Genomic DNA, 12432 nt, shown 5'->3' on the forward strand with positions numbered 1-12432 from the left:
AAACTGACCTCCCACTGGCTGAAGGCGCCTCTGAGCCGGAGCTGGAGAGACATCTTCTTCAGAAATCTAGATTGGCTCATTCTCACTTAGGGCTGCCAATAAATGTGAAGATGAACCAGGCACCACAGCTACCTCCCCTGCTGCAAAGATGAGGTACTGCAGGCCAGCTGCACGCACTATGTAGATAATGCCAATAGTACCTTCTGCACCATGACAGCGATAATGGGTCTCAGGGATGTACCCACTGACGGCACTGTGATCTGCTGCCTTAGGATATGAGCTTCATGCACCCTGGCACAGATAAAACAAATGACTCCGCCCCATGAAGATGGCACCTGCACAGATGAGATTAAATCTTGCCTGTGTGTCGAGGAGGGGTCTGCTCAGGTAAAGCCCAATGCTGATCTCTTCTTTAGCTCTGAGAGCGACAACTCCATTTAGGAACACTTCTCTGTGCCTTCTCCAGCTCCAAAGACTTTATCACTACACTCAACCCCGACCTAAGGCTGATCCAGAGGGCCAGGGCCATCCTGCATTGGCAAGTTCAAGAGGGAGAAGCTTCCCACTCAATTTATTGCACAGGGAGCCTGACAATGTTTCACTGCTCAATGAGGAGAGCTCCACTGCTCAGCCTTGCCCCGAGGCGTGGGCCTTTTACCCATTGGCACCTTCTTTAGGGCCTGACATCTTCCAGGAGTGGTACTTCTGCACCCTACGAGACATCTGACCACAGCTGTAGCAGTTGGAGGAATCGTGGTCCAGGCCCACACAGTGATCACAAAAGTAGTATCTCTGAAGGACAGCTGGTGCCCACAAATGCAGGCTGCTTGGCCTTAGGCTTCTTTGTGCTCTTCAACATCTTTCTTCTTTAATTCTCATCTTCCCTTTTTTATAAGAACTTAAAAGTTCTATTTGAGGTGCCATCAAGGCAGCAGCAAAAAAAAAAAAAAAATAGAAAACGAGGCAGTTAGGAGCACTAAGCTCCAAAATGTAGAAAAATGTTAAGAGAGAGACTAGGACATGTCCATGTGGTAGCTCAAATGAATAAAGTCTGAAAAGGCAGCGTGCGTATGGGAACTGCTGTGCATGCTCAGTACAGCACAGGGTCCATGTTGGCACCCTGGGATGACATCACTCATGAATAAAGGAAAATTAGTTTCTTACCTGATAATTTTCGTTCCTGTAGTACCAAGGATCAGTCCAGACACCTGGGTTGTGACTCCGCACCAGCAGATGGAGACAGAGCAAAACTTGTCGGGCACCCTACATATAGTAAGGCGCCACCCACAGCCCGTCAGTCTTACGTAATGTCAAAGCAAACTGGAAAACTCCAACTAACTAGCTATACCGCCCGAAAACCGGGCCGATTCACAGGACCCCCAACTTGATTAGAACTCCCAGAACCAGAGGCCCAACGAGGAAAACAGAGAGCACCAAATGAGCGGACTCTCTTCAAGTAATGCCAAAACAAACAACGGCAACGCAGAAACAGACCACGTGGGCGGGATCCTGGACTGATCCTTGGTACTACAGGAACGAAAATTATCAGGTAAGAAACTAATTTTCCTTTCCCTGTACGTACCAGGATCAGTCCAGACACCTGGGATGTACCAGAGCTGACTTACCGAGGGTGGGAACCAGAGAGTCCCGCTCGAAGAACCCTCTCCCCGAATCCCCCGGAATCCAGGCCCTGCACATCCAACCGGTAGTGTCGAGCAAAGGTGCGCAACGACTTCCAAGTCGCTGCCCTGCAGATTTCCTGTGGGGACACAAGCGAAGGCTCCGCCCATGAGGCGGCTTGCGCTCGCGTCGAGTGAGCTCGAAGACCCCCCGGAACTGGTTTCCCTTTCAGGATATACGCCGAGGCAATGGCTTCCTTGAGCCAGCGCGCAATTGTTGTGCGGGACGCAGCCCCACCACGTTTGGGTCCCAAGCACAAGACAAAGAGATGGTCCGAAACCCGAAAAGGATTCGTGACCTCCAGATACCGGAGCAGAACTCTGCGAACATCCAGCTTCTTCAGCATCCTTGCTTCCGGATCAGAACGCTCACCTTCTGGAAAGCGGGCAGCTCCACCGACTGTTTCAGGTGAAAAGCTGACACCACCTTAGGAAGGAAGGAGGGGACCGTCCTCAACGAGACCCCCGTCTCAGAGAAGCGTAAGAAAGGCTCCCTGCAAGATAACGCCTGCAATTCTGAAACTCGTCTCGCCGATGCAATAGCCACGAGAAACACCGTCTTAAGAGTAAGGTCCTTCAGCGTCGCCCGCTTGATAGGCTCAAAAGGCGACGTACCCAGAGCGGAAAGAACGCAATTGAGATTCCAGGAAGGACAAGGCTGACGGACGGGAGGCCGCAGATGCTTAGCCCCCCGAAGAAAACGCGCCACATCCGGATGATGCGCAAGGGACCTACCTCTCACCTTACCTCTGAGGCAACCAAGCGCCGCTACCTGGACCTTTAGCGTACTGCAAGACAGACCTCTCGCAAGTCCGGCCTGAAGAAAGCCAGAACATCCGGCACGGATGGCAGCACAGGATTCACCGCACGAGCTCTACACCAATCCTCAAACACCGTCCAAACCCGAACGTAGGCGAAGGACATAGAACGCTTTCTAGAACTCAGCAATGTGGCTACCACCGCATCCGAATACCCTTTATTCTTCAAGCGTTTCCTCTCAAAAGCCAGGCCGCGAGACAGAAGTGATCCACGTCCTCCAAACAGACGGGGCCTTGCCGCAGAAGCGCCGCCTGCCCCCGGAACCGGAGAGGAGGCTCCCTTGCTAACTGCAGGAGGTCCGCGAACCAAGGACGCCGTGGCCACTCGGGCGCCACCATGATCACCTCCGCGGGATGCATCTCTATGCGCCGAAGAACTTTGCCTATCAGAGGCCACGGAGGAAACACGTACAGCAGAACGTGGGTGGGCCAGGGGAGGACCAGGGCATCCACCCCTTCGGCTCCCCTTTCTGTCCTTCGACTGAAGAACCTCGGGGCTTTGGCGTTCTGGGCGGTGGCCATCAGATCCATGCATGGCGTTCTCCACCTCTCGCAGATGAGGTGGTAAGCGCCCTCCGGCCGTTCCCATTCCCCCGGGTTCAAGCGATGGCGGCTGAGAAAATCCGCTTGGACGTTGTCTACCCCAGCGATATGGGACGCCGCGATGTTGCAGAGATTCCTTTCCGCCCAGAGCATTAGTTGCCGCGTCTGCTCCGCGACGGCTCGGCTCCTTGTCCCTCCTTGGCGATTTATGTACGCTACCGTGGTCGCGTTGTCCGACAAGACTCTGACCGCTGTCCCCCGAATCAACGGGAGAAAAAAAAAACCTGCAGCGCCAGTAAGGCCGCTCTGAACTCCAGGCAATTGATGGACCACTGTGACTGGGCTTTGGACCACTGTCCTTGCACCGAGTGTCCCATGCACACCGCCCCCCCAGCCGGAGAGACTGGCATCCGTCGTGACCACCGTCCAGGCGGGCATGACCAGGGACACTCCACGTGTCACGTTGTCGGAGCTGAGCCACCACCGTAGGCTGGACCTCGCGTGATCCGACAGTGGAAGTGGCATGTGAAAATCCTCCGACACCGGCTTCCAGCGGGAGAGCAATGCAGATTGCAATGGCCGTAGATGAGCAAAAAGCCCAGGGAACCAACGCCAGCGTCGACGCCATCGAGCCTAACACCATAAGATGATCGCAGACCAGTGGACACTGCAGGGACATTAACCTGCACACCTGGCCCTGAAGCTTGGACACCCGCTCCTTGGACAGAAACACTCTGCCCTGCCTTGTGTCGAACAGCGCTCCCAGGTACTGTAGTGTCTGGGTGGGGACGAGGCGGCTTTTGGCTAGATTGACCACCCAGCCGAGTGAGCGGCATTCGCTCTCCGATTTGGCCCGGATGAGCCAATCGTCCAAGTATGGATGTACCAGGAATCCCTCCTTGCGAAGCTCGGCAGCCACCACCACCATTACCTTTGTGAACGTTCGCGGAGCGGTGGCGAGGCCGAAGGGAAGAGCCTTGAACTAATAATGCCTGCCCAGGATACAGAAGCGTAGAAACCGCCGATGGTCCGGCTGAATGCCGATATGAAGGTAAGCCTCTGTGAGGTCCAAGGAGGCCAGGAATTCGCCTGGCCGTACCGAGGCTATCACCGACCGAATCGTCTCCATCTTGAAGCGTGGAACCCGGAGGGTCGGAAGGAACCTTCCTTCTTTGGAACGATGAAGTAGATGGAGTACCTTCCTCGACGGTGCTGCCTCGGTGGGATGGGCATTATGGCGCCCAGGTCTTGCAGCCGACCCAGGGTATCCCGGACGGCCTTTTGCTTGCCGCGACCCTTGCAAGGGGAGACCAGGAACTTGTCCGTCGGAATCCGTGCAAAATCTAATGCGTAGCCTTGGCTTATCACGTTGAGGACCCACTGGTCCGTAGTTATACTGGTCCATTCCCCGTAGAAACGCCCCAATCTGGCTCCCACGTAAGGCACGACCGGAGGAGCCAGCTGTAGGGAATGGACCGGCCGTATTTCATTGAGAGGCTTTAGGACCCGCCCCCGAAGAGGGACCGTCCCACCTTCCAAACTTTCGTCCACGAAAGGACTGAGACCACGACGGCGTCCTGGAGGATCCAGAGCCAGGCCGGTAGGAGGGCCCCGCTGATCTCTGCGGCCTCGATTTCCTGGGTCCTCAAAAACGGGCCCTACCGGAGAAAGACGCCCTGCTCCTGTGCCTGTCCTCAGGCAGCTTGAACGCCCTGTTCTCTCCCAGTGACTGCATCAGGTCGTCCAACTCCTTACCGAACAGCAGCTTCCCCTTTGAACGGAAGCGAACCGAGATGAGCCTTAGAGGACCCATCCGCCGCCCAATTTCTGAGCCACAGCAACCGGCGTGCCGAAACTGCCGAAACCAGGGCCCTGGCCGACGTCCGTAGGAGGTCATGCATGGCATCCGCGCTGTACGCTATGACTGCCTCCAAGCGGTCCGCCTGCGCCGCCTCTTCTCCCGAAAGGCCTGCATTGGCCTGAAGAACCTGAGCCCAGCGCAAACCTGCCCGCAGCGCGAAGTTACTGCATATAGCCGCGCGGACTCCCAGGGCCGAAGCCTCGAACACCTTCTTCAGCTGCCCCTCAAGCTTTCTATCCTGAATATCTTTAAGGGCAGTGGCACCGGTAACCGGAATGATGGACCGCTTCGTCCCCGCCGACAGCGCGGCATCCACCCTGGGAAAACGAAGCATGTCCAGCGCGTCTTCCGGCAACGGGTACAGCTTGTCCATCGCTTTACTCACATTCAGGCCTAACTCCGGAGTATCCCATTCCCGGAATAGGATATCGGTCGCCGAGAAGTGGAACGGAAAAACTACCGCCGGCCCCGTAAGGCCCAGCAACACCGGATCCATCTTAGCATCTGTATGCGACCCTACCGGAGGGGCATCCACACCTACCTCCCGCAGGATAGCTGGGATAAGCGGTGCCAGCTCCTCCTTACGAAACCGACGTACGACCTTTGGATCATCCCCGTCCACGGTTGGCGCCCCTTTGGCGGCTCCTGGAGGTGCGACGTCCGCCCCGTCGGGTGCCCCGGCGCCCCCCGAGGGCTCACCGTCCGGTTCCTCCGCTGCGGACGACACCGAATCGGACTCGGTATCTTGAGGGACTCCCCGCAAGGGCCGTCGTTCCCTGGGCGGGTCCGCGGGCCTTCGAGGCCCTTCCCCGCCCTCTTCTTCCGGGGCTCTGACCGTTTGTCAGAGCCCCTTCTGTCCGGCCTTCTTCTTCTTTTCCGGCGAAAAGAGAGGCCTCAGAATCCGAAGAGGCCTCCTTCTGGCTCATGGCATCCGGCGAATCGGGCCCCCCCGGTGGGCCGCTGCTGCGGGGAAAGCGCGGGCGGCAAAATGGCCGCTCCCGCCGCTTTCCTCGTGGCCTCTCGCACAGTTTCTAAAATGGCCGCCGTTCCCGCGCTTAGCGGGAACGGATCGGCAGGGCCTCCTGCATCGAGCTCGTTGCGCGGCGGCGATCGCGGCGGCCTGGGCCGGGCTCCCCGACCTCCCTCGGACGTCCCCTTGCCGCCCGCCGCACAAGTTGCACACATGCCCGATCGCGACACCCGCGAGCGCGCCGAGCCGCACGCGCGGCATGGAGCCCCTGTCGGCATACGGAGCGCTGAGTCAGGCCGCGGCCGGGATCGAAATTAAATTTAATGAAAAGGAATTCGGACGCCGAGCGCAGCAACGGCGAACCCCCCCCCCCCCCCACCTTCTGCCGAAAAACACAGAGAGAGGGAACGGAACGCCGAACAAGCGAAAACAAAATACAAAACTTTTTTTTTTTTTTTTTTTTTTAAACTTAGCCGCTGGCCCTGGTCCTGATCTTTCTCCTCCAGCGGGGGTGAGTGAACCGGGCTCCCCGGTGTCACCCCCGACGCTGCTGCCAGGAAGGCCGGGTCCTCAACCCCAGCAGCGGCCTCAACCAGGGGGGGGTGGTCCCCTCAGAACCTCGCAACCCCCCTGGGAGACTTCCAGGACCCGGGCGCCAGCTGCGAACAATTACCCTTTTCTTTAACTTAAAATTTCTTTTCAATTTCCCTGACTAGCTAACCACTAACCAGGATCACCAGAGACTGTGGGTGGACCTGCCCCATCTGCTGGAGACAGAGTAAGACTGGCGGGGTGTGGGTGGCGCCTTACTATATGTAGGGTGCCCGACAAGTTTTGCTCTGTCTCCATCTGCTGGTGCGGAGTCACAACCCAGGTGTCTGGACTGATCCTGGTACGTACAGGGAATGCATAATTCATACCTGCAGAGAGAAAGTCTGGCATCAAGAGCGCATACAGCCCTGAGGGAATGGCAAGAAAGAGCACATTGAAGAAAGAAGTGAAGAGAAGAAAACCAAAGAATGAAATGAGAGAAGGGCCAATTGATAAGTGAGAAAGGGAAAGGAAGGAACAAAGTTGAGCGAAGAGGGAAGGAAAAGGGCAAAAGAGCAGTGGATGATAGTGGAATGGGAAGGATAACATGACAAGCGATAAAGGGATGGAAGTGTATGAAGTGAAGAGAGAAGGCTACAAAGACAAGTGAGAAGAGTCAAGAAAGATGGGAAAAGAAAAAAGTATGCTGAGCGATAAGGGGTGCAGAGGAATGAGGGGTGTGGAGGGACACGTAAAAAAGCATGAAAGATGAGGAGTGGTGAGGAAAGTGCTGAGAGAAGAGGGGCGTGAGGAAAGTGCTGAGAGAAGAGGGGCGGTGAGGAAAGTGCTGAGAGAAGAGGGGCAGTGAGGAAAGTGTGCTGAGAGAAGAGATGCGGTGAGGAAAGTGTGCTGAGAGAAGAGGGGCGGTGAGGAAAGTGTGCTGAGAGAAGAGGGGCGGTGAGGAATGTGTGCTGAGAGAAGAGGGGCGGTGAGGAATGTGTGCTGAGAGAAGAGGGGCGTTGAGGAAAGTGCTGAGAGAAGAGGGGCAGTGAGGAAAGTGCTGAGAGAAGAGGGGCAGTGAGGAAAGTGTGCTGAGAGAAGAGGGGCGTTGAGGAAAGTGCTGAGAGAAGAGGGGCGGTGAGGAAAGTGCTGAGAGAAGAGGGGCGTGAGGAAAGTGCTGAGAGAAGAGGGGCGGTGAGGAAAGTGCTGAGAGAAGAGGGGCGGTGAGGAAAGTGTGCTGAGAGAAGAGGGGCGGTGAGGAAAGTGTGCTGAGAGAAGAGGGGCGGTGAGGAAAGTGTGCTGAGAGAAGAGGGGCGTTGAGGAAAGTGCTGAGAGAAGAGGGGCGGTGAGGAAAGTGTGCTGAGAGAAGAGGGGCGGTGAGAAAAGTGTGCTGAGAGAAGAGGGGCAGTGAGGAAAGTGTGCTGAGAGAAGAGGGGCGTTGAGGAAAGTGCTGAGAGAAGAGGGGCGGTGAGGAAAGTGCTGAGAGAAGAGGGGCGGTGAGGAAAGTGCTGAGAGAAGAGGGGCAGTGTGGGTAAAATGACAAGCGAGAAGTGGAAGGGAAGTCCAATACGTGCTTCCTACCCAGCTGAGTCATGAATGCCATCCATTGATGACAGGTGTGACTAAACAATGGGTGTAACGTGCCGAGATCTCCTTCCTCCAGCTGACTGGCATGCTTCCTGCAGGGGAGAGAGAAAAAGATACATCCATGTATTGAACACAAAATAGCACACAGCTTGAAATGCGTGAGCAGTAATACCAATCGTCAAGGCTCCGACCTTAGATGCATTTTTGAAAAGTATTTTAACTCAGGTGCACAATCTAAAAGCCTTAGGGGTGTCAAACTCATTGGAATGTCTGGCCAGACTGGAAAATATTTACTTGATGTGGGGTGTCAAACACACGAACATTTAATGTAATAATATATCAGCCATAGCTGATACAAAGCAGATCACAAATTCTAACAAAATAAAAACAATAGCACATAAAATAACAAAATACTTTACCATCATTAAATAAGTCATGAAAAAGAACGCAATCATATAACTACCAACCTCTCCTACAAATCACCACATCTTCCAACAGCCGAATACTGAATTAAACCACAACTATTGTTACATTTTTAGCAGAAAAACTCTCCAGTCCATTCTATAACCTTTTAACAACTCATTTAAGATGGGAGAGTTAGAGTGTGTAGCAGCAAATGATGAGATTGACATAATTGGCATCACAATGACTTGGTGGAAGGAGGATAACCAATGGGACAGTGCTATATCACGGTACAAATTATATCGCAATGATAGGGAGGATCAATTTGGTGGGGATGTGGCACTTTATGTTCAGGAGGGTATAGAGTCCAACAGGATAAAGATCATACAAGAGACTAAATGCTCAGTAGAATCTATATGGATAGAAATCTCATGTGTATTGTGTAAGAGTACAGTGATAGGTGTATACTAAAATCCAATTGGACAAAATGATCAGACGAATGATGAAATGAAAGGTGCACCTGCAAAGGTTAAAAGTGTTCAACAGGCTTGGACATTGTTTAAAAATACAATCCTAGAGGCGCAGTCCATATGTATTCCACACATTAAGAAAGATGGAAAGAAGGCAAAACGATTACCATCATGGTTAAAAGGTGAGGTGAAAGAGGCTATTTTAGCCAAAAAAAATCCTTCAAAAATTCACTGTGAATCTGGAAAATCACTGTGAACCTGGAAGATGTAGTAGGCCAGATTGACAAACTAAAGAGTAGCAAATCCCCTGGACCAGATGATATGCATCCTAGGGTACTGAAGGAACTAAAAAATGATTTTTCTGATCTATTAGTTAAAATCTGTAACCTATGATTTATTTATTTATTTATTTATAGTATTTCTATACCGGAAGTTCCTGTATAATATACATATCACCCCGGTTTACAAAGAACAGGAACTGTCGCTTCATTTAGCGGTTTACATTGAACGGATTAATCAAATTTACAAATTAGTCTAAATTGCTAAACAGATAAGAAAACAGTTAAAAAATAAGTTAAAAAACAGTTAAAAAATAAGTTAAAAAACAGTTAAAAAACAGATTAAAATCATCCATTGTACCTGAAGACTGGAGGGTGGCCAATGTAACCCCAATATTTAAAAAAGGCTCCAGGGGCGATCCGGGTAACTATAGACCAGTGAGCCTGACTTCAGTGCCGGGAAAAATAGTGGAAATTATTCTCAAGATCAAAATCGTAGAGCATATAGAAAGACATGGTTTAATGGAACAGTGTCAACATGGATTTATCCAAGGGAAGTCTTGCCTAACAAATCTGCTTCATTTTTTTGAAGGAGTTAATAAACATGTGGATATAGGTGAACCGGTAGATGTAGTGTATTTGGATTTTCAGAAGGCGTTTGACAAAGTCCCTCATGAGAGGCTTCTACGAAAATTAAAAAGTCACGGGATAGGAAGCGATGTCCTTTCATGGATTACAAACTGGTTAAACGACAGGAAACAGAGATTAGGATTAAATGGTCAATTTTCACAGTGGAAAAGGGTAAACAGTGGAGTGCCTCAGGGGTCTGTACTTGGACCGGAGCTTTTCAATATATATATATATAAATGATCTGGAAAGGAATACGACGAGTGAGGTTATCAAATTTGCGGATGATACAAAATTATTTAGAGTAGTTAAATTACAAGTGGATTGTGATACATTACAGGAGGACCTTGCACGACTGGAAGATTGGGCATCCAAATGGCAGATGAAATTTAATGTGGACAAGTGCAAGGTGATGCATATAGGGAAAAATAACCCTTGCTGTAATTACACAATGTTAGGTTCCATATTAGGAGCTACCACCCAGGAAAAAGATCTAGGCATCATAGTGGATAATACTTTAAAATCATCGGCTCAGTGGATCATGGAGCTGAGGTGATTTGGGCTGAGGCAGGGGCAAACAGCATTTGCCCCTGCCTCAGTCCAGTGAGCCGGCCAAGGATTGAGACATGCAGCAGACAGCCGAGTCCGGTGGACAGTCCAAGGGTCTAGACAGGCGGCAGGCAGCAGAATCCGGTGAACAGTCCAAGGGTCAAGACCAGAAATCAGTCCGAAGGTGACAGGATGAGGACGTCGGGGAGCAAACAAAGGAATCAAAGCAAGGAAGCAGGAACACACAGTTGGGAAACACCAGGTCAAGAACACAAGGCAGGAACACAAGATCAGGATTGCAAGACAGACAACCAACTTCTCTGAGGAGATGACCTGTTGCAGAGGCAAGACTGAAGAGCAGGGAATGGGCTTAAGTAGTCCCTGCTTGATGACGTCAAGATGGGGGCCATGGGAATATCTCCCACTCCGGCTACTTTAAAAGCCTTGGTGAGGAATGTGCGCGCCTAAAGTTGCTGCCAAAGGTGTCCATGCTGGTGGTGTCCTGCCACCGCGGAGCAGGAGGGAGCTGCTTTGGGACCTTGATGGGTGAGGGAAGCCGGCTGCGGAGTACTTGTGCACCTTGGACTCCACCAGATGCTTCATTATCTGCTCCAAGACCTCTCCAAACAAAAGCTTTCCCTTATAGGGAAGATCTCCCAATTGTGACTTGGACCACACCTCCGCCAACCAATTCCGCAACCACAACAAACACCTAGTGGACACAGCAGACATCATAATTCGGGAAAAGGCATCAGCTCCATAAGCCACTAACGCCTCCAGATGGACAGATTGCTGTGCCGCAGCTCCTGCTGAAGCCTGTGGATCCTGCAACTGCTGGACCCAAAGCAGACATGCCCTCTTTGCACATGACTGCTGCACACTGCAGCCCTTATGCCCAGAGTCAAAACCTCAAAGATCCTCTTGAGATGAAGCTCTAACTTATGATCCTGCACATCCCTTAAAGTGGCCAAGCCCTCCACTGGAATAGCTTTCTTCTTGGTGACTGCTGAAATAGAAGCATCAATTTTAAGAAGAGCCAACAGCTCCAAGGTCTCCTCCAGCAACAGATAAAGCTTCGCCATAGCTCTACCAACTCTCAAGCCTGGATTCTGTAGTGTCTCACTCCCGAACCACTTGCTTCTTTATTGACTTATGAAAGGGAAATGCCTTTGCTGACCCTCGGAGATCATCCAACACCGAATCTGTTCCTTCCAAGTCAGACTCATCCAACGTTACTTTGATTCCTAGCTCCTGAAGAATCTGTGGAATCAGTGACCAGAGCTTTTCTCTGTGAAAGAGATGAACCACCTTGGGATCATCCCCTTCAGCCACGGGAACCACCTCTGGGTCCTCAGCTAGGTCTGGCGCTTCCTGCAATGGGTCTGCCCCAGGGGGACTCCTCTGAGGTCACCTGCAGACCCTCTGAATCATCCGCATCTCTCCTGCAGATCACCCACCACCGAGGATAGGCCCAACAGACACTGAACCCTATCGGCCCACTTCCGCTTGGTCAGACCGAGCTTGCCCTGCAATTTGGAACAACCTACGGATCATGAATTACAGTGCCCTCCTGATGCCTTCTTGGCCAAAAATGCATTGTGCAGCAGAAGAACAAACTCTGAAGAAAAAGCCTGGGACTCATTCAAGTTCCGGTCCTGGAAAAGATCATCATCCTCGGAGTCAGCATCCAGAGGGAAATCCTCCCCCTCCCCCCATCCTTTCGATCCATCCCTGGGGATAAACACAGTGCAGAAATATCAGGCCTCCCAGGGTTGCTGAAGACTACGTAGCAGAATAAAAAATGGCCACCATGCCTGTGCTGCAAGGAGGAACCCCGGTGAAGGCCTGGCTTGATGCGCCAAAGAAACCAACTCAGCATGAGGGGATGGCCCTGCCGCCGTGCCCTCCCCACCAGAAACACACCCTGAGCATAGATTTTGCCAAGCAGCATCACCCTGACCGTGTGGTTTGGTGCTGTGTACCTCACTCACAGAGCCGCGCAACCTCAGGAGACCTGCCTGCTTCCCTGCCTTGGAACCCCGAGCACGTACAGCTACTGCACCGGCAATGACAAAAACAAAGATACCATTCTTTTTCTTTTTTTTTTAACAACTTTA

General features: G+C 52.1%; 1 protein-coding gene across 4 annotated transcripts in view; it reads right to left on the bottom strand.

Annotated features, from left to right (window-relative positions):
- Positions 1-12432, bottom strand: part of SZT2 (SZT2 subunit of KICSTOR complex) — a 446100-nt gene that overhangs the window by 123833 nt on the left and 309835 nt on the right. For all 4 annotated transcript variants that reach the window (XM_029618788.1, XM_029618789.1, XM_029618790.1 and 1 more), the window contains exon 54: positions 7984-8081. In XM_029618788.1, the coding sequence (XP_029474648.1) occupies positions 7984-8081 (98 nt within the window). The remainder of the gene's footprint in view (positions 1-7983; positions 8082-12432) is intronic.

The sequence above is a fragment of the Rhinatrema bivittatum genome, chromosome 10, assembly GCF_901001135.1.
Source record: "Rhinatrema bivittatum chromosome 10, aRhiBiv1.1, whole genome shotgun sequence".
Classification (NCBI taxonomy): Eukaryota; Metazoa; Chordata; class Amphibia; order Gymnophiona; family Rhinatrematidae; genus Rhinatrema; species Rhinatrema bivittatum.